Source organism: Grus americana, chromosome 3, assembly GCF_028858705.1.
Source record: "Grus americana isolate bGruAme1 chromosome 3, bGruAme1.mat, whole genome shotgun sequence".
NCBI classification, from domain to species: Eukaryota; Metazoa; Chordata; class Aves; order Gruiformes; family Gruidae; genus Grus; species Grus americana.
In genome coordinates this window covers 51,275,598-51,296,386 of record NC_072854.1, presented here as the reverse complement: position 1 = coordinate 51,296,386, position 20,789 = coordinate 51,275,598, and the positions used below count along the sequence as shown (strand labels likewise).

Below are 20,789 nucleotides of genomic sequence, written 5' to 3'. Positions count from 1 at the left end.
CCATGGACATTGATGCTTGACTTGATCTTTGAACTGTTTAAAGAAGTGGCAGAGAAGTCATCCATGTCATTCATAAGACCAGAAACAGGTCAGTACTGCTGTGTTCACAGAGGTCACTGCTGTTTGTCATTACTGCTCTTTTCAAGAGAGTACACAAAGCAAAGGGAATGCTAAAGTAAAGGGAAACACTTCTATATTCTATGTTCTATATTCTGCTGTTCATTTTAGGGAACAGCAAAGGTAAGAAAAACAATGGCAGCACTAAAGAGTTGAAACTTATTTGCCTTATAGATGCCTGCATGGATAAACAAACATTTGTGATGGGAAGTCACACATCTACATTACATAGAAAGAGATGACAAACAAGCTCTTCCTTCATCCTAAAATATGGCAAAGCACAGTGTATTCACCCTTTCAAAATACTTTAGCCCTTGGAGGAGGAAGAGTTTCTCAAGGAAATTACACTAAGAGTTGGTGTCACAAGCCAGCATGCATTTCCTGAATCTTATTCTCAGGAAAAGACACACTGGGAATTCCCTGAAACATTCGGCCTTGCATAAACAGCAGACACAGAAAATTTCAATCCGAATTGTTGAAATCTGGCAAAGTTATAAGCAATGAGACGTAGAATTTTGGGAGGAGAAATTTTAATCTTAGCTGGCACTGTGACCTCTGATTTTATTTGAAGGAGGACAGATTTCTATATCTCAAAGGCTCCTCTCCAAAACTATTGCAGATATCCTGCAGTTACTTAAAATACTGTATGCTTTACAATCAATACACCAAGCCTATCAACAATCGCATTTCTAAAGAATCAAGCCTACTTCATTCTTCTGATGCCTTCCCTGTCTTATTCAATACCCTGTTTTCATATCTTCTCAAAACATTCAGAAAAGTCAAGCTATACTATAACTTTGGCAGAATTATTCCTTGTTCCTTTCACTGTTAAAGGAAAAAACCCCTAAAAATTATGCATCTGAAAAGGTCAGTGATTACATATGTGTAATATATCACAGCTTTAGTTTTACCCCTTAAGAACACAGCTAGACTGGGAGGTGAGAACAGGTGGTCGCGTGGTCACTGTTACTGTATTCAGGGATGAATGCTCTGGCAGTCAAATATTAGCCAGTGTGTCCTGCAAGTGGCAAATGCCCTGGAGCCAAGAAACACTGGTATACAAATTCATCCTAGTGATCCTGCAGACAGGTTTGTTTTCGATAAACTTGTGTTTTTCCGCCAAAAAGGGTTAATTCAAACAGTCCTGCCTGGTTGTGCTCGTCAGGCATTTGCAGTTTAGCAGGGACTCGTTCTTCATCGACCTGTGATGACTGAAGTGAGCAGGACACGCTGCACTATTGCCATCCTGACTGCCAGCACGACTGCTCAAGCACCATGGCAATCTTAAGGCAACTTCAGAAACATTCAGAACATAATTAATTGCTTGTAAGAAAAGAAAAAAAGACAACATATTCTGCTCGGGAGAGCGGGCCCCATGAGCCTGCTCTGGAGCGCACCGGTCAAGGAAAAAAGTTGGCAGGCGGCGAAGGACTCGGGTCGGGCAGCGCCAACGCGCGGCTGCCGGGCTCTCCCGGGAGAGGTGCCAGCGCCGGAGGCGGCCTTTGCCCGAGCACAAACGCCTTCAGCTGCGGAGGGACGCGGAGCCGGGCGCTCGGGGAGCGGCCTCGGGGAGGGGGAGCTGCCGGCAGCCCCCCGGTGTGCCCCCCCCGGCAACGCGCTCCGGCCTCTGCCGCGCCCCTTCCCCGCGTTCTCCGGGAGGGCGACCTCTTCCAGGCAGGAGCGGGAGCCTCCTCCTCACCAGGTATTGCCTTCTCTCCCCGCTTGGTTTTTTGTCATACCGTACTTCCAGTCGAAGGGGGAAATGTTAGGTGATGGAGCCCTTTCGCTGCCGAGGGCCGGGGAAAGCGCCCGCAGGGGCTGCGCAGGGACCTGGCGCTGCCCCAGGGACCTTCCGCCGGGCACAAAGCTGCTCCTTAAGCTCAGGCGGGCAGAGGTTTAGGCCACACATAGAAGCGTCCGCTCAGTAAAAGTGCACCGGCCGTCACGGCTGGTTCTGGCGTGAGCAGCGAGCCACAGTTTGGCAGGGTTGCAAGATCCCTGCTGCGTGCTAAACCTCAGCTCCTTCCTGCTTCCCTCCTCTCCCCACACAGAGAGGCAATGGGCGCAACAACCCCCGGCCCCTCGGGAATGGGCAGCGCAAACCTCCCCGGTTTTGGAGAAAAGCTCATCATGTAGGTGCTGCTGGTGGAGGTTACTACTGTTGGTAGCTTATAGCCTCTGTATAACCTATGCTGCTTTAGGAGGTATTGCCTGTGCATGCATATGCAAACAGCTACCTGAAAAAGGAGCTGTGGCCTCCCTGGTAGCCTATGGTCTCTGTGACGGTGGCTCAGAGACACCTGCTTTCTGGCAGTGGTGCTGTAGGTGCACCCAGCAGAGAGGCTGAGGAGGTCCCAAGGAGGCTCGAGCATCCCTTGGTCGGTGAAAAGAGAGCATCCTCACCTTCCTCCTGTGGCAGCTCCCCAATGTCCTTCTCACAGAGCAGCCCAAATGACAGAAGAGGGACCAGGTCAGACTCAAAAGGCCAAAATCAGGAGCCCCTCCTCAGCAAACCCCCGGGAACAGATTGAGCTTCATCAGCGTCTGTAACTACTTTTAGCAAAGAGCTTGGCAAAAGCCCTCTCTGGGGTCAGGTGAAGGGAAGCAAAACCAAGGGTGCTTGTAAACTGGGGAAATGAATAAACAAAAGAGTAGTCTGCAAAAAAAGGAAGGGAGAAAGCGTTTCACGTCAGGCACAGATGGGGATGGTGGGCACAGGTGGACGAGGAGCCCCTCCAGCAGTTCAGAAAGCCTGGAGCCTTTGCTCCCTGGTACCACAGGCTTCAGGTAATCCAAAAAAATGTTTCAGAACTTCTGTATGGTGAGGGTTAGTTTAAAAAAACGCACAGGACTTCAAATGTAACAGGTTTTGGTTTTCTTCAGTTACATCCATTTTCTGGTCAACAGTTCAGCTGGACTTTCTCGGCTGTTCACTTGGGTGTGTAAACACACTTAGTTTGGCAGGTCAGCCGAGTTGCGACACACACGGAGAGCAGCCAGCCTGCCGGGGAGGCACGCAGATGGAGTTGGGCCACAGGCAAAAGGGGTAGGGCGAGGGGCCATGCCTGTGACGCAACGATGCCAAAGCAATAGTGTTCGTGCAGCTCTTCCAGCTGAGGGATGCCACTTTCCCAGGGCCCGTTGCAGCCTGAGGAGCAGCCTGGAGGGACCGTGGGCCAAGAGGCTGCAGCTGGCAGTGGATGCGTGTGTTCCTCTGTGTGTGAGTGCATGTATGTGTGCTGAGGACCAGCGTATTTATCCATATTGATCACATTGCCCACTGCTAGAATGATGTGAAGGCTGAAGGTTTGCGGCACTCAGTGGGGATACACAGCTATGTGAGGCAAGAAAGAATAAGGACTCCCTTGCGTCACATGAAGCTGACATTGTCTCCTCAGCTGCTGGAGTTGGAAGATTGAGTCACATCACAAAACATTGCAATATTTTGAAAAATAATTTGTTCTGTTCTGGGAGGAACAGGAGGGTGGCAGGGGCACGAAGCCCACTTCATGCGCTTTGCTGGGGAATTACAACTCCAGGTGGCTTCATCTGGCTTCTGTCCCATTCTTCTGACACCAAGAAAGGGCAAGGAACTAAACAGTACCTGACACCCTTCTCCTCCCTCTCCACCAGTTATTGCAACTGATTTGCCTTTTAAATGCTGGTTTTTGCAAAACCCTCAGAGAAGGCAGTGAATGTGAAGTGTCACCTCCGCTGGCACTAAGCTGGCCTGCCACATCAGCTAAAAATAGTTTCTCCTCCTGTGCCCTCCCAGCAAGGTGCAGGGCTCCCTGCTGAGGCAGGCTGCGCTGCCAGGGCAGAGCCGCAGGTGAGTCTTGCACTCGTAGCCGGGTCAGTGGCTCTGCAAAGCCTGAGCTGGGCTTGCTCATACAAGCTTAGAGTAGCCTCTGCTTTGCACCCAGTTAATTTTCGGCACATTAGCACATTCAGGCTTGATGTGCTCCTGGACTGCAGCAGTAAGTGCTAGAAAAGCAGCGTTTGATGGGTGCCTGTCATGGCCGCCTGAGCCGTTCCCGCAGGCTCCAGCATCGCCAGCAGCCCCTTCCCGCCCTTGCTGGCTTTTGCAACTTTGGGATCAGTTGATATTGAATCGGCTTGTCTGCAAAAATCCCATCCGAGTTGGGAAGATTTGTGAAACTTGAACCTCCACCGAGCCGCAGCTCCCCTTTCGTCCCCGGCAGCAGGGAGGTCAGTCAGGAAATTCAATCTCCATCACAGTCCAAGGGTTTCAGCGAACAAGAGCAGTGAGGGGCAACTGAAAGCAGATCTCTGGCAGATGCATAATGTACCCGTCGCATATGTTTCAGCAGGACTGTGGTCATCCAGGGACTGCTGGGAGGCTCACTGGGCGTGCTGACACTCACACGTGATTTCCATAGCTGCCAGTGCTGAGCAAGAAGGTTTGTTGATAAAAGTGTTTAGAGACCTTTCTCCGAACCAGTTGTCCTAACAAAAGTAATTTCACTATTATTAAAACTCCCCAATTCCTTGTTACTCTTTTTTTTTTCTTTTCTGTGGCTTTTTTTTAAAATAACAATTACTAGTGCAAAATATTCTGGAGACTGGTAGGGAAGCATACGCTGTCCATGCTCTGACCCTCCGGAGGCATTCCTGGTGCAGGTGGCAGAGGCAGCCCGGGGCGATGGTAGAGCTGAGGGGTGCAGCTTTTGTTCAAATCAGCATTTTTTCAGATTGGGTTTGTGGGTGGCAGTGATGCAGGCCAGCGGTTCTGGTTCAGGGTTCATCTTTACCCCTTCACTGGGTCCTCTTTCCCTGCTGTGTGGGCACTTTTACAGTCAGCTTGTCAAAGAAGATGTAATAATTAACAGGAGTAAACTTAAGCGTCGCACTGAGAGGAAGAGGGGTTGTAACAACCCTTGGCTGCGATGTAGAATGTATGCAATGAAAAGCAACAGTGCCTGGTCATTTCTCCCTTCCTACATAGTAGGGATGTCAAATTTTAAGTAGTAAAACCTCAGGGGTAAGTGAGAAGCTGTGTGAAGAGTTATGAGCAAGGATCTCATAAATAAACCTGACCTATCATAATCCCACACAGTCTGTCTTGCCTAAACTTACATCAAAGATGCCAAAAGCCACAGGAAGATGGGAAATCAGCCCATCCTTGTAACTGCAGGCACTGGTTTCCAGAAAAGGTTCCCAGAAAGCAATTAGTGAGGCTGGATTTCTACAGTCAAGGAAGAGCGAGTCCTGTAGGAGAAAGCAAGACTGTAAGGGAGCTAAAGGTCCATATCAGTCAGCATCCTCTCCAAGAGTAAATATTGGTAAATACTCCAGGAAAACTTAAGAGCCATAGGCAAAGGAGATTTTCCCCCTAACTCCCTGCTCAGCTTCTGGCAGTAACCCCTCAAAGGAGTGCCTGAACCCCAACACACCTGTTTCCAAGCCACTGATGAATTTATCACCTCTGAGATTGCTCAGTCTCTTTTGGGCCCATTAGTTCCTGGCTTTGGGGAGTTTGGAGTGCGCACTGAGTTGCATGGTTCAGTGGTGCTTCATGCCTCCGCCAATGTGAAACCTGTTAGCTGGCTGTGGCCGGGCGCACAGGCTGGCACCTTGCTGGCATGGGCAGCCAGGTGATTATCAACCAGGAGCCGTGTGCCACTCACCAGGGAAGGTCTCGAGCTCTGAAACGTGGCTAGACAAGGGAAAATAGAGTCACTGCACCTCCAGGAGTACCCATCAACAGTTCAGGATGCTGAGGAGTGGAGCGGAGCTGCTCCAGGACCCAAAGCAGGTTATAAAGCAAGGCAGAGAAGGGCAAATATACAGGTTTATGGGGCAGCGAGACTGGCTGGCTCCTGGGGACCACTGCATGCTGCTGGGAGAGTGGCAGCCTTGGATGCTCCCAAACCTGTCTGCAGCAGCAGGTCATGCTGGCAGGTACAGGGGCTGAGGAGCACCAGCTAGGGAGGGATGGGTTGGAGGACTTTGGTCACTAGGGGCACAAAATTCCCCAGGATACAGGTGGCTTCTCTTCCCATGCTTCTCCCAGCCTGGGCATCACAGCCCAAACAATTTTTGGAGTCATAGAATCATAGAACGGGTTGAGTTGGAAAGGACCTCCAAAGACCATCTAGTCCAACCCCCCTGCAATGAGCAGGGACATCTTCAACTAGATCAGAGCCCTTCCAACCTGACCTTGAATATTTCCAGGGATGGGGCATCTACAGCCTCTCTGGGCAACCTGTTCCAGTGTTTCATTGTAAAACATTTCTTCCTTATCTCTAGTCTGAATCCACCCTCTCTTAGTTTAACACTATTACCCCTTGTCCTGTCACTACAGGCCCTATTAAAAAGTCTGTTCCCCTCGAAGTATTAAAAGGCTGTGGGAATATAAACAGCCAGGCTGTAGCCTGTGAAACTGTTGCATTTCATAGCTAAAATTCATGTTTTCTAGGACAGAGCTAAGCAGGTAACCCAGTCCTCAGGGTCAGAGGGGGAGCCCTGCATGTTAAGAAAAACATCTTCCACAATGCGCTGGACCTTTTGCTCTGCCAAACCAATTTGCCTCCCATGTGATTTGCTTCTGCTGCCCAGGCAGTGACAGACCTCATTGCTGTTCAAACAACCTTTTTGTTCATGGTGCCTAAAAGCCAATTCCCCCAGAGCTCCAAAGGCACTTTTGCCCCTGAGATGATGGAAAATTTGGTGGGTGCCTCATTCCCTCGGGTTTTATTGAAACAGCCTTGCCCCAGATTGCTACAGCCTGAACACTAGTGCTGTCTGAGGTCGCTCTCATGCCCTTTGCTCCTGTGCTGAGGCTGGGGTAGTGGCTGTTGAAACACTTGTCAAAAATTAGTCGTCATACCAAAGGCTGGTGATTTTTTTAATACTCACCTCAGTCTTGGTTCTCTGTGTGTGGCAGTTAGTCATAAATTAGCTGTCCCAGGGGGTTATGTTACGTCTTGTGTGCATAGTTTATAGCCTGACGAGGGTGTCCAGCAGAGATATTGATGACACAGGTTACTTTATTTCCAAATGCACATAGGTGCCTCTCTCCTCTGGCTCTGCACCCTGGAGATGGCGGCACCCAAGGTCGCAGTGGTTGGCGCAGGAGTCATCGGCCTGTCCACAGCACTGTGCATCACGGAGACTTGCCCCAGCTGCTCCGTGACCATCCTTTCAGACCAGTTCAGCCCCAACACAACGAGCGACGTTGCAGCCGGGATGCTCATCCCTCACACCTACCCAGGTGCGTGCAACCCAGTATGGCATTGCCCATGGCACCGCACGCACCTGTGTGCCCTGGTGTGCAGTGATGCACGGAGGTTCAGGAAGAAAAGTACCATGCCCTGCCTTCCCCCTCTGTCCCGTCTCCTTGTGCTGGCTTGTACACTCTTCTTTGTGTTTTCCCTCTCTGCATGTTTGGTTTTGTTTACATGCAGGCACACCAATCCACGTGCAGAAGCAGTGGTTCAAAGAGACCTTCGCTTACCTTTTTGCCATCAGCAACTCAGCCGAGGCATCAGAGGCTGGCATTCACCTGGTCTCTGGGTAAGAACAGCCTTTGGAATGCATGTGCTGTGTGCTGAGACAGATAGAGGTTTTTCTTGATGGAGTTCAGGCATATTCTTGGCGTAGCTTTTATGACCATATTCCCCAGAAACTGCATTGCAGCTGCTCAGGAAGGATGTATTTTCAAGCAAAATTCATGCATACGTGTGCACAGAGAAACCACTCAAGACTGACCTGCACTAAAAGTCTTTTAATAATTTCCATACTGCCATCCACCAGTTGCTTGCAGCAGGGATGGTCCTCATAGGCATGGGACTGCAGGATCTTCCAGCTTCAGCAACTAGGTATAGGGATGCAATTGGAGTGTTTGTGCGTTGGGGGTATTTTATGCTGCCCGTGATCTACACAGAAATTCACCTTTTGGGAAGGTTGAGGCTAAGCACTCTGTAGCTTTATGGCTACCCAAAAAAATATCATCAGGTGTGCAAGTGGCCCTACATGAAGGTCCAGCCAGGGTGGCCGCAGCCATGATGGGGACACTGTGGGAGGGGACTTTGTACTTCTACAGAAGTTCATACAGTATATCTGGAAGAACTCTCTCCAGTTTAGTTCCCCCTGTGTGTCACCCTCAGGCTCGGCTGTGGCAGTCCTCCGCGTGTTTGCCAAGGTGGGTGTTGCCGTAGCAGGCAGCAATGTTTTCCCATTGCTTTTAACCTTGCAGAGCTGCACTGATGAGCCGGATGTTCCTGAGTTCTTGGGTTTGTGCTAAGATTGTCATGACACGTGACGTGGAGCAATAGCAGCTATGTTTTGCAGCTTTTTATCTGTGTCCTTTTAGCTGGCAGGTCTTTAAAAACGCTCCCAAGGAAGAGTTACCTTTCTGGTCAGACGTCGTCCTGGGATTTCGACTGATGTCTGAAGCAGAACTCCGAAAGTTTCCACAGCACCGGTTTGGTCAGGCCTTTATGACACTGAAATGTGACTGTCCACCCTACCTGCTGTGGCTGGAGAAAAGGTTGGTTTTGCTGCCAGCTGGGCATGCAGGGAGGAACCCAGGCAGAGGGACTTGGGGGGAGCTGGGGACTCCTTGAGAGCCTTAGCTTTGAGCAAAACTGGGAAAGGGCTGTTTCTCACTGGGGAAAATGCAGCAAGCTATTCCTTTGGGAGGAGCACTAGGAATGAATAACCAATCTTTCCAAAATGTAAAAGGCCCCATCTATGCAATGTCCACTTTCTAGCACTGTGGCTGTACAGGTCTTAGAGTGGGAACGCTTCTGGCACAGGACCAACATGGCCAAAGGGGCCACGCTTGGCCAGCCAGACCTTGAAAGTACGTTGGGAACCTTTCCCGTCCTAAGAAAAAGTGTAGGTGCTCCTCATTTGCCAGACTTCCCAAATATATCCCTCTGTTCTCGAAGATAAATCCAACCCCTGGGAGAGTACGCATGTCTGGGAAGGTGTCTTATTTGTGAAGACTTTGCACTTATGAATTAGCTGGACTGATTCATCTCTAATTTGGTCAACAACTGGAATTTCTTAATCTGGTCAGGTGAAAAATGGTCAAATAGTATCATCTTGTAACAAACCTTTTGGAAACATTTGTCTGCATAAGATGGGTGATGCACTCACTCCAAGAAGTCGCGGCTTCAGAATTTATGCCTGGATTGACATGAAAGTTAGGAAATTGGGCAATTTCCAAATTTCCAAGTTTCCCCAAAATACGTGGATTTCAGAGAACCGTAGGAGAGGCAGGATGCAGAACTAAAAAGGTTCTGCCACCTGGGATGTACATTTAATCAATTTAAGTACCCCTAAAATGAGCAAATAGCTGTCTACACTTGAGAGAAAGCAATAGGCTGCAAGCTGATTTGAGGTTAAGTAGAGAGACATGTACCGACACCGTGGTACAAATTGCCAGCTCAGCTGGTTGCTTGGATGCCTTTCATCTCACTGCAAAATGTGAAAAAACGTTTCTTGTTCTAGCAGCCAGGCAGGCTGGGAGTACTCCAGTGGTACCAGTACCACGTGAGGTCTGTGCCGCCTCCTCGGTGCACACGCGCTGTCATGTTTCATTGCCTAACCGAATCAGAGATTTCTCCTGAAGCACAACTGAGATGTTCAACCCATTTGGTATCTGCCACGTGATTTCTGCTTTCTCCTTATTCCTGCCTTCTTATTTCTCAAAGGATGTAGTCTAATAAGATGATTATGCTCCTCTTCTCTGTGGTGATGAGAAATGAGAGCATATTAAACATGTAACTAAGTCTCAAACCCCTAGTGACCTGAGCAGTACTTATAGACCGTTCTTGTCAATCCACAAGGAAAATTGTGTTTGTGCCCACCTTGCTGGTCCAAAAATGGACTTCAGGAATTTTTCCTGCTTGCTTACCTGAATTCAGGAGTTTTCAGCAGGTTTTTTTATTGGTGTATTTTTATAGCATGATGGCAGAGTCCTAATTACAATGCTTATGAGCCCTCCCAGCAATTTGCCCAGCCAGAGCTGCTGCATGAGACGTCCCCTCTTCTTCTTCCCAGCAAGCCTCACTGTCCTGCTGCACCCAAACCCCAGTCCCCAGAGCATCAGCAAGTCTTGCTAAAACCCCTGTACAAGACCCCCAGCAACTGGATCCAGCTGACAGCATGCAGTGACTCCATCTCACACCAGTTTTTCCAAGGGGAAGGGTTTCAAGCTCCAGGCAACTTCAGGGTGGAAATTGGCTTGAAACCAAGCTCAAAGATGAACCTCGAGAAGAGGTGCATTTTACTGAAGAGCAGACATGGATTTATAGTGCTCTGAGCTGTCCCAGGTGACTCCTGGCTGCTGGTCTAGAAGGGTGTGGGTCTCCTGGGGGTCCCAGGCCACATCCGCCCGGCCTGCGGGGACGTCCTGGGTACCCCAGGGCTTCGCACGTGGCACTAGATGACTAAGTGGCTCCTGGTATCAGGGGGGTGAATTGGGAATGAATGCAACGGTGCGTAATAGGCACATTAAAAGGGGTGTAGAATGATAGCAATGTCACTAGTAGAAGTCACTAGTAGTTGAATAAATCTGACATTTTTCAGCTTGCTTGAGCTGTTAAAGCTTTGTACGGTTATAGAAATGAATCAATGAGACCATGAGGACCTTTCTGTCTGTCTAGGGTCTTATGCCAGACCCTTCTTTAATATTAATCAACTTGCTGTATCTCTTCCAGCCCAAACAAGCTAAAAAATAGCTTTGATAAGACCAAATCAGACAAACAGAAACCCCATGGCACGTTCTTTGCTTTTTGTCCCATCTGTTGTTTGGTTTTGATTGGTATGTTAAAGGCAATCTAGCTCATTTACTTAATGTGCATAATAATTACATGAGGGTTTAAGGGGTTCTTTTCTGCCTCACTTCCGGAGTCTTTTTGCAGGTTGAAAGCAACTGGCGCCCAGATGTACACCAGAAAAGTTGCAGACTTGTGGGAGCTGCACAGCGAATATAACGTTGTCGTCAACTGCGCAGGCATTGGAGCCCAACAGCTGGTGGGGGATAAGGAGCTCTTCCCCGTCAGGGGACAAGTACTCAAGGTTCATGCTCCTTGGGTTAAAAACTTCATCCGGGATGGAGATGGCTTAACTTACATCTACCCAGGGATACACAGGGTAACCCTAGGGGGAACCAGGGAAAAGGAGAGCTGGAGTCTTTTCCCTAATCCTGGCACTACCAAAGACATCTTTGACAGATGCTGCTCCCTTGAGCCCTCATTGCGGGGAGCTCAGGATATCAAGGTGAAGGTGGGCCTGAGGCCATCCAGGCGGTGCGTGAGACTGCAGAGAGAGGTCTTGAGCCAAGGAGGACTTAAGCTCCCAGTGGTCCACAATTATGGGCATGGGGCAGGTGGCTTTTCGATGCACAGGGGCACAGCCAAAGAGGCTGCTCGCCTGGTAGGAGAGTGCATTGCTGCTTTGCAAGGCTCCTTATCGAGGGCCAAGCTTTGAATCCCAGAGGCTCCTTTTCCATTTACAACAGGCTGATGTTGTATCCTGGTAAGAGCTTTGGACTTTCATTCCATTACTAGATAGAAGGACGCTAAGACAACAGCTTGTGCCATTGCAGATGCTCAGCGGTATCTCACCAGCTTCCAGCTGCCACCTTGGAAAGTCATGATGGGTTGATCCAAGTATTAGTCCAGCTGTCCTTCTCCATCTGGCATTGTTTCTGCCCTGGGCATTTCTCCTAGCCTCATGTTAAGGAGAAGGCAAGATATGTAGATACTCTTCACATAACAGGGATCGGATTGCTGCAGTATAATATCAATAACATAAATTTGGCATTTCTTCATCTTCATCTAAAGGGTATTGGATGCACTAGGTTCAGATTCAGTAAAAACTAGTTCTCTCCTCTTGTACCAAATCAAACCTAGTATTGCCCTTGGTCCTGCCATCTTGCTAAAAAACTTTACCATTTTCCTTGTGGTTTACAAGGAAAAGAAAACCCTGTACGGTGCTGCATTACAGTGCTCCAGGTCAGCTCTTACAGAAAGCAATGTCAGGTCACTGTCATGCACAGTGACCAGGCAAGCATGATTTTAAGAGCAGGTCTGTTACACTGATCACCGCATTTGCTCATATTGCACCTCAGGGAACTTTGTGTTAAGTTTCTGCAAGAGGAGGTTGCCCTGTATGAGCTACAGTTTTGTGCACCTTTTCTCACACTTGTTTGCAAATCTCTTTTTTTTTTTCCTCTGAGCCCCTCAGAATTTAATCTCAGACACAGATGATTTTTGCCCCCCAACAGCAGCATTTGACATGGCCTGTGTTCCACAGAAGAGGATTTTTCAGGGTGGGCTTGGGAGTGCAAACATCTCTTTTCTACTTTGCATCAGTGCTAGCTGCTTTCCTTGCAACAGCTGATATGGATAAATCGGTGACAAACCAACAAGGATCTTAACACCAGCTTCAGTTTCATAAGGGAGAGAGGAGCCATTTAAGACTAGATAAACACTGTAAAGACAAATTTGTCTGTAACTGGACGTGAGCGAGCTCCTCTGCCGCCGTGAGGAAGCTGAGCCACCAGAGCCCAGACCCTCACCCCATGGCAGAGGCTGAGCTGGGCCTTACACTCCCCTCAGCAATTCAAGCCCTTTGATGTGGCTGAAGATAGTCACTCCCCAAAATCAGAGCTTACCGTCAAAGTACAGGTCTGACTGTTAGTGATTAAACCACTCATTAGATCCTAAATGGCTCATTCAAGAGCGTTAGCATCCACTTTTGACTAGGTTTTTTATACTTACAAAATAAATTAAAATCCTTCAAGAATTCACATGATTAAAATTAACTGAAAAATAAAGTTCTAATAATGGAGCAAAGGTCACTTTTGTAGTGTTTCCTTTCATAAACAAAAGGGTTTCTTTCATTTGGGATGGCCTGACAGGGCCAGGAAAGGCCACGTTCAGACATGGCTGCCAAGTCCTGCTGTTCTCAGAGGGGATGAGGACAGTTATCCTTCACAAGGGACAGTGGTCAAAAGAAACCTCATCAAATTAAAAGGTCAATTAGCGCCTGGGATCAGCCTAAGCTAGCCCTGCCTTCAGCAGTCTTGCCCTCTTCTCCTCAGCTCTGGAGGCTAATTTTGCACTCCCTCCCCATCATTTGTCCTTTCCAGCGGTATGAGAGGGCAGAGCTGCTGGTTTTGGCAGCAGTGTTGGCGTAGGGCTTGTCAAGCTGCAGCTTTGTCCTCAGCTAACACAGACCACAAAAAATACATGGAAAAAGAACATGAGAGTGGGCTATTTTTTCTTAATCTTGATTTTAATCTTAAAAAGTAACAAACATTGTAGCTGATCCTGGAGCAAGAAACACTAGTAATGCTAATGGTGTGCTCACAGCCCCACGAGAAACCAGAGATCTGATTGTGCACTTCTGCTCTGCAGGGTGGCAGGGTTTGTTCTAGTTTACTTCTAAGAGTTGTCTGGTTGATAAAAATGTCACAATAGGTTCAACAGCAAGGCCCATCAGTCTGGTGTCCTAGCTTCTAGCAGTGGAGAGGGCCACTTCTAGGCATTCCTGGCCCTGGGGCTTCCTCAGCTGAGGGGTAGGTTAGTCCTTCATGGCTCTCAGATGATTTATCTTCCACGCATTTGTTGGATTGCTTCTGAAACCATGTATGGTGCTTCTGTAGTCCCTGACATCTCATGACAAGTTCCATAAGGGGAGTCACTTCTTTGCCCAGGAGCAGAGCTTCTTGCCTTCGTGTTTGTCTTGAACCTGGAAACATCATTTGATGTCCCTTTCTTGCATCTTATGAGAAGCTGTGACTAGTTATTCTCCATGACCCTTCATGAATTTATAAAGCTGTACCATACTTCCTCTCGGACTCTTCTTTCCCACCCTGAAGAATCTTGATTTATGTAGCTGCAACCCACATAAAGTCATCCCATATCTTTGGTCTTCCTTTATACCTGTTCTCGCACTAACATACCCTTTTTGAGATGGAGGGACCCGAGCACACAGTACTCATGGTAGGAGGTGAACCCGGTATTTAATTGATGACATCTCTGTTCCATTCCTAATAATTTCCAATAATCAATTGCTTTATAGTCACTAATGAGCTTTTAACTGACATCTGAATAGAACGACCTAATTCCAAGATATCTGTCCTGGATGGTACTAGGTGGTTCAGAGGCCATTGCTGAGACTGGGTAGTGAGGGGGTCTTCCTCCCAGCTCAGCCATGTGTTTTCCTCTGCTGTTACCAGCACTGAGTTTCACCTGCCATTTCATTGCCCAGGCTCATGAGAAGTTTTTGCAGCTCCTTGCAGGCAGTTTGCATTTCACTACCTTGAATAAGCTGGTACCACCAGCAGTTCAAGCCTCTTCACCATTTGTCACCTGACTGATGGGTGTGTGGATTAGCACTGGCCCTACTACGGATCCCTCTAAGATGTCATTGGTGACTTCACTGTGAAAAACAGATGATTTATCCTTACCTCGTCCCTCTATCCTATACGCAGTTGCTGACTCATGAGAGGATCTTCCCTCTTATCCCATGCCAGATTAGCTTCTTTATGAGTCCTTGATGACAGATGTTATTAAAGGCCTTCCAGAAGCTGAGCAGATCATACCAAGAGGATTGCTCTAGTCTGTAGCCTCACTGTTTTCCTCTGAAGCTGTAAGAGGATGGTGAAGCACAGCTTCATAGCTCCTCACTGCAAAGCTCTGCCGATTCTTCCCTCTTAGCCTGTATCTGCCCTTGCTACTCTTCTATTATCATGGCTTTTACTGTTTGCCTGCTACAGGTGTCAGGTTTAGTGGTTTGCATTTCTCCAGATCCCTCATAGCACTTAAAAGTAAGTGGTGTCACATGCCATCCTCTTTTTTTTCTTTGGCTGTTTTAAGTAAAGGGTTATACACCAGCCTTAACAGTGCAACAATTTCCCATTAGCGTTCCTTAAAAACCGATGAGTGAGTAACATCTGCTCCTCGTGAATTTGTTACTACCCGTTGCATCTATTTGTTCTAAACCGTCATCTAATGGCCCTTCAATCTGAGGCAGCTTTTCTGCATTATCCCCTTAACAAATGGCTCAGCCGTGGGAATTTCACTAAGCTTTTCTGTGCTGAACGCAGCCTCGAGTAATCTGTTTAGCTGTTGTGTTAGGGCTTGTTTTCTCTCAAACTCCGTTGCCACTCCTTTGCTGCATGCCCCGGTCACCTGCAGACCCTCCAGCATGCTCCTTGCTCCTGCTGGGGTAGAGGAAGGTTTTTCTCTATTAGCAAGTTATTTCCTCAAAATCTTTTTTAGTCTGCCTTTCTGTTTCTGCTTTTAATTTGACAGAGTTCATGTCCTTTTCCATTTCCTCGTTTGGACAGGATCTATTTCGGTTCTTTCCCATGTAATTCTTATCATGCTATTACAATGAGCCAGTAATGATCTTTCTTCTGGAAAGTCTCTGATATTTTAACACCCTTATATAAAAATCAAGCATTTTAGTCCCACATCTTATTCTGAGACTTACAGCAAATAGAAACAAGTGTACATTCAGCCTGATTGCTCCAGCTCCTGTGCCCTGTTGAAAGGGGCTTTATTTGTCCAGATTGTGCCTTGCCTTTTCCTGCTTACTTGTGGTTATAAAGATGTCAAAGTGGCACCTTTAAGGACATGCCATCATGAACCCCCTGCTCCTCTCTGCCTGCTCACTTCCTCCAGTCTCTAGCTTGAAATTCCTTTTTAAATCTTACTCTTTTTTGCAGAGGCTTTCTTCCCGGCTAAGGTCATGCCACACATAGGCTAGGCATCCTTACTCAGGAGCCTCAGCTTTTTGTTCCAGAGACTTTCAATTTGCCAAGAATATGTTCTAATATTTTGAGAATAATTGCACATCCCACCATTATTTTTCTCCCTAGGCATGGAAAATTTAAATATTCTAAAATATATCCATAGATACATAGTGATGCTGCCCTGTGCCAACTATAGACCTACCCACAAAGGGGAGTCACAACGTTTCAATGCTGCAAGTGGGCTTGCTGACACTGACCACTTGGCTTTTGGGCAGCTAGTCTGCTGAGACGAGTCCTTTCCTGCTTCGGCTGCCCAGCCTCGGGTGTCAGTCTCTGGCAATATCTCATCAGCCATCCTTGATTTTCTGCTCCTCACCCAAGAGGAGCTGAAGCGAAGATGTGGCCTGTGTTAACTCTCCAGCTCCAGCTGAAGCTGAGCCAGCAGCTGAGGAATTTGCAAAACTCCATTTTGATCCTAAATCTGTCCATGCTGTTGCATCGGCTCCATAGCTTTCATCTGGAAATGCAGAGCAAGTGCCAGGGAAACACTCACATGGATTAACAGTGGAAGGTCATTAAACCTCCACAACTTTCCATGCTGATGAAAGACACACTTAAAGAAAGACTTAGCCATCACCTGTGCAAAGCATTTTATCCTTGTGCTGTTCCTTAAGCTCATGGGTGGCTGGACAAAAGTTAACCGGACCGTACCTGAGTTATTTCCTTCTTACCCGCACTTTCTGATCTACATTAAATAGGCACTCCTGGCAGATGGCAACTGATCTGTCACACTCACAGGGAACTTCAAAGGCATAATTATGGCATAGAAAGGGAACGATTATATTTTGAGACATTTCTATCAATCCTTGCGATTGCAGACAGCAGATGGGCTATATGATGGATTTTAGAGCTCAAGCACAAAATAATAGTTTTTTGCAATAGGGAGTTTTGTTGATTTTCTTTGCAGAAACAAAGCCATAAAGACATATTGTCTCAATATAGGCTTTTGCCTATATTTAAAACAAATTTGCCAAATTTCTGAAAAAATACAGGAAAATTGGCATTCACTATTCATTACAATTCTTTTCCAGTCAAATACCATTCTAGATCAACTTCAGTGTGATACATTCAAATTCATCTGGAATAAATGTAGTACTTAGAGAGAAAATCATGGCCTGAATGGAGATTTGTATTGTTTTCACATCTTAAATCCATGTATATGATGTTGTACGGGGCTTTCTTTTATCCTGCTTTATTCCCTATTTTCCACCAGAGGGAGATGTTGGATCAAGCAGTTACTGCACGAAACCCATCTCAAAGAGCAAACGCGGTGATGCTGAGCCCAGTGGAAATGTGGGTGCCCGTCGGGCTCCCACATACCTGTAAGGCTTAGAGGAGTTGAGCGCTGCAGTAGGGCTTAAGACATAGTCTTGAATCACTTAGGGCCGTAAAATGTCATGGGGAATGATTAAAAAAAAAAGTAGATTGAGGAAATGGAAACGTGAAGGTAGCAGCACGCCAGAAGCTGCTGTTAATAAAAATAAGGGATTATAATCCTAGACAAAGCTGTTGCTATAGCAGCATGTCCCAGAGCTTTTCCCCACCACAAGGCTGGAGGGAAAACCACCATCCTGGGTAGCCAAGCGTCCTTGGTTCCTCGTGTTGTGGGGACTTGGGGTCCTCCAACCCCTCGAGCTGTGCCTGGGCTAGACATGCCGCAGGGTGTCCCTGCGGGGCTGCAGCCTGGCCCATGAGCCTGCTGCCTGGCCTGGCTCCTGGTGAGCCCACACACTGCTTTGGGTGCTCAGGTATTAGAAACTATCACTGGTTTAAGGATAATCCCAAATGGTCTGTTTTCTTTCTGGAAATTTTCCCCCCACATCTGTTTTTGTCAATGAAGAAGTCAAAGTAACATATTTTGGAGAAGGAAAAGTGGACATGAGTCGAAACTCAGCCTTTGAGGAAAGGGAGCAGCTGGGGAGAAAAGAAAGCGGAAAGAAACTTTTCCGAAAGTGAACAACTTCATAAAAATGGCATTTCCAAATGTAAAAGAAGCTTCAAGAGAATCTTTTCCCTGTGTTTTGTTTTTCCTCCTTTGAAAGTGTCTCACACCACTGACAGCAGCCAGCACTAGGAGAGCACTGTCCCACATTGCTTTCCTCCCTTTCTGTTCATGTCCACTACCTACCATGGGGACAATGTATTTCTCACATTATAAGAGGTGTGCACCATGTGCATCACATGCTGTGTTCCTGTGACTGTCACCTCTGCTGCCTTTTCATTTAACTTCTGCAAAGTCTCAGTCAACCAGCTGATATCCAAGCCTATACTTACATTTATGAGCCAAACAGGGAACAGGAGGCTTGTTTATTTTCTGTATCACTAGAGAATTAAGCAGCCGAGTCAGCTGCAGGTGTTTCTGAAGGACATGCATATGCACCTCCAGTTGACTTTTTGGCTAAAGTGAAGGTCTGGAAAACAACCCTTCCCTCAGGGGATGCCAGGGAGGGACCCTCACGCTTGCTCTCCTCTTCAACAAACAAGCGCATGGTTGGGATTCAAGGAGATGCAGTGTCTCCTCCCCACACACCTCCCAGCTTGGTGAGCCGAGCAGCCTCCTGGTCAGTGGGACAGCTGGTCTCCTTTGAGCATGCAAGGAACTGGGTTTGGGCTTCTCACATCCCACATTGCTGAGACAGTGGCTACAAGAAGAGCAATCCCACTTCTAGGTGTGCTTTGAATAAAGCAACTGCTTTTGGTTTTTGAAAGAAAGAGGCTGAGGCACCTAAAGTCCAGGAAAAGACTCCAAGAAACAACCCGCTTCTCCACAGTGGTTAATGATAGCTTAATATTTCGCTGCAAATGAGTTTTTGAAAAAGCTAGGTGACTCTATAGCAGTTCTGTTATCTCCTTCTGTAGCAGTTCAGCAGGAAAGCACAATCAAAGCATACGTTAAAACACCTTGAGAAGCACTGGCTACCGTGCTTCTGAAAATCTCTCCGTAAGCCTTGGTGGGCAAGGTCCGCATCTTTTCCGTGCGGTGAGCGTATCTGCACAGTGTCAGCACTCCAGGAATAATCATGGGGCGAATTGCCACAGAGATTTGCAGCAGGATAATTGCCTCAAACAGAAGGATAAATAGCTTTTTCTGGCATTTAATGGGCCTCTTAAGTGAACGGCAATAAACTCTATGCGAACAGATGTTTTCCCTCTTTTTTTGTCCTCTTGCATCTCATCCATAATTACGCACTAAAATGTTCTTGTCTGGGTTGCTGAGAGCAATCTTGCCACTGTTTGTCTTCACCGTGTAAGGCTGAGCACTTCACCACAAAGACTGAGCAAAAAGCCCTTGTTTCCTAAAGGCTCCTGTCACTGCACATCAGTGATCATCTTCTTTAAGCCTGTGGGAGGAGTAAGAAAGTGGGAAAATTTGCCTCTTCCAACTGCTGCTCTGCAGGTCCCGGTGCTGGGGTGTCTCCCTGCCTGCGCCAGTGCCCTGGGCTCCAGCCAGGAGGTTCCTGTGCTCGCCTGGCTTCAGGCATTGACCTGGCTACGGCTCAGAGTAGTTGCTTCTCCTTTGCCTCGTGCGGGAGCTAAGTGCTGTCTGAGACAGTGCTGCTCGCTCTGTGTCACCTCTGCTACTCTGACAGGACCGTGGGGATTGAGCAGGGCCTCACTCTGTAACCACCAGCTTTGCCTCCAGCCTTGCCACCAGGACAGTTGCAGGCACCACACAGGCTCTGCAAGGAGTCTTTGCACTTCCAGAAGCCTGTGCTTTACCTCCTGGCAGAGTACAGAGAAACGACCTTGTTCCTGAAGAAATTCAATGCATTCTGGCAAAGGGATCTCCTCCTAACAAGGAGCCTGCAAGCAAGACAGGAGCTGGGGCACAACCACAAGCATTAGCTTGGCTGAGTGTTCATCGCCTGGAGTGATGTCTGCATTTTCACAAACCCACCTTGTCCTTCCCAGCACATCTTCAAAGAATCTGGCTGGCCTCTGCTTTCCATGCCCATGGCTGATGGAGGCAGACCTGCTGTGGGAAGACACATGCCGGAAGGATTGCCCCCTGCGGTAACACCTAACCTATATACAAACTCTCGGCTAAGGAGGTTATTCCACTTTGAATCGATACCAATATCCCTGCATCACTGATGCTGCTCTACATGGCATTGAGGGCAAACTGCCTTGAAAGGAGCCTGTGGGAAGAGCACAGAGTTTTATCCTCACCGTCTGGTCCTGGCCAGGCTGCTCGGCTGCAGGGGAGCTGTGGCATCTTTTTTGCTGAGGGCAAGGGTATTTCTCTTCTCCTCATTAGGATTTTGTTTAAGACATTTAAGATGCAACCAGTTGGAGGAGAGGATTGGCTGGCCACATGGTAATAATTCAGAAAAGCAATCTTTTTGTTACATATAAAGACAGTGATACTGAATTTAGTATCCTGCAAAGATGGGACGCTTTTCAGATGTGTGGGTGAGGCCTTTATTAAAGGTGGATGCATATTCCTAAATTGGCCTGCATACTGGTCCCGGACATTTTTGTATGCCTCCTATCCTATGAAAGCTGCTTTTCGCCCATCAGGTCCATCAAGGCTGCTGCCAGCCACTCCCAGCTTTTATTTTACCTTATTGCCTTTAATGAGGCATAAACTGTACAGACACATGCCAGCGTATCAAGCAACATTGCGAGACAGACTGTAGAAAAAAACGCACAGCGCATTAATTATGGGTCTTCATTTGTTTGTGAAACTGCTGCCTGGAACATGTTGCTGCTGTTCTTCTCCCTAGCAGCCCCGGTGCTCCGGCTTGCATCTCTTCTCCCCTTGGAGAGCCTTTTTCCCCGAGCGCTTGCAGATGAAAGTCTCTCTCAGTGATCAAATTTTGACATCTGCTCGATTACTCCAGTGCCGTTGCCATCCTCTGTAGAAATA

General features: G+C 47.7%; 1 protein-coding gene across 3 annotated transcripts; it reads left to right on the top strand.

The window, feature by feature from the left end:
* The first annotated feature begins 1,582 nt into the window (after positions 1-1,582).
* DDO (D-aspartate oxidase) lies at positions 1,583-19,060 on the top strand. 3 transcript variants are annotated; one of them, XM_054820564.1, is made up of 6 exons: positions 1,583-1,819; positions 4,449-4,538; positions 7,148-7,351; positions 7,545-7,653; positions 8,453-8,629; positions 11,013-19,060. In XM_054820564.1, the coding sequence occupies exons 3-6, from the start codon at positions 7,180-7,182 to the stop codon at positions 11,578-11,580; spliced, it is 1,026 nt and encodes a 341-aa protein (XP_054676539.1). In that variant the 5' UTR covers positions 1,583-1,819; positions 4,449-4,538; positions 7,148-7,179; the 3' UTR covers positions 11,581-19,060. The 3 variants fall into 3 exon arrangements, with proteins under 3 accessions (XP_054676539.1, XP_054676538.1, XP_054676537.1); XM_054820563.1 differs by having other exon boundaries at positions 4,446-4,538; XM_054820562.1 differs by lacking the exon at positions 4,449-4,538 and having other exon boundaries at positions 1,584-1,819.
* The last annotated feature ends 1,729 nt before the right edge of the window (positions 19,061-20,789 follow it).

What these genes read in the sequence shown, in the direction of transcription:
- DDO (XM_054820564.1), top strand. Translation starts at nt 7,180, where the DNA reads ATGGCGGCACCCAAGGTCGCAGTGGTTGGCGCAGGAGTCATCGGCCTG. An exon ending in GGCATTCACCTGGTCTCTGG is followed by an intron (nt 7,654 to 8,452) that starts GTAAGAACAGCC and finishes GTGTCCTTTTAG; the next exon opens with CTGGCAGGTCTTTAAAAACG. An exon ending in CTGCTGTGGCTGGAGAAAAG is followed by an intron (nt 8,630 to 11,012) that starts GTTGGTTTTGCT and finishes GTCTTTTTGCAG; the next exon opens with GTTGAAAGCAACTGGCGCCC.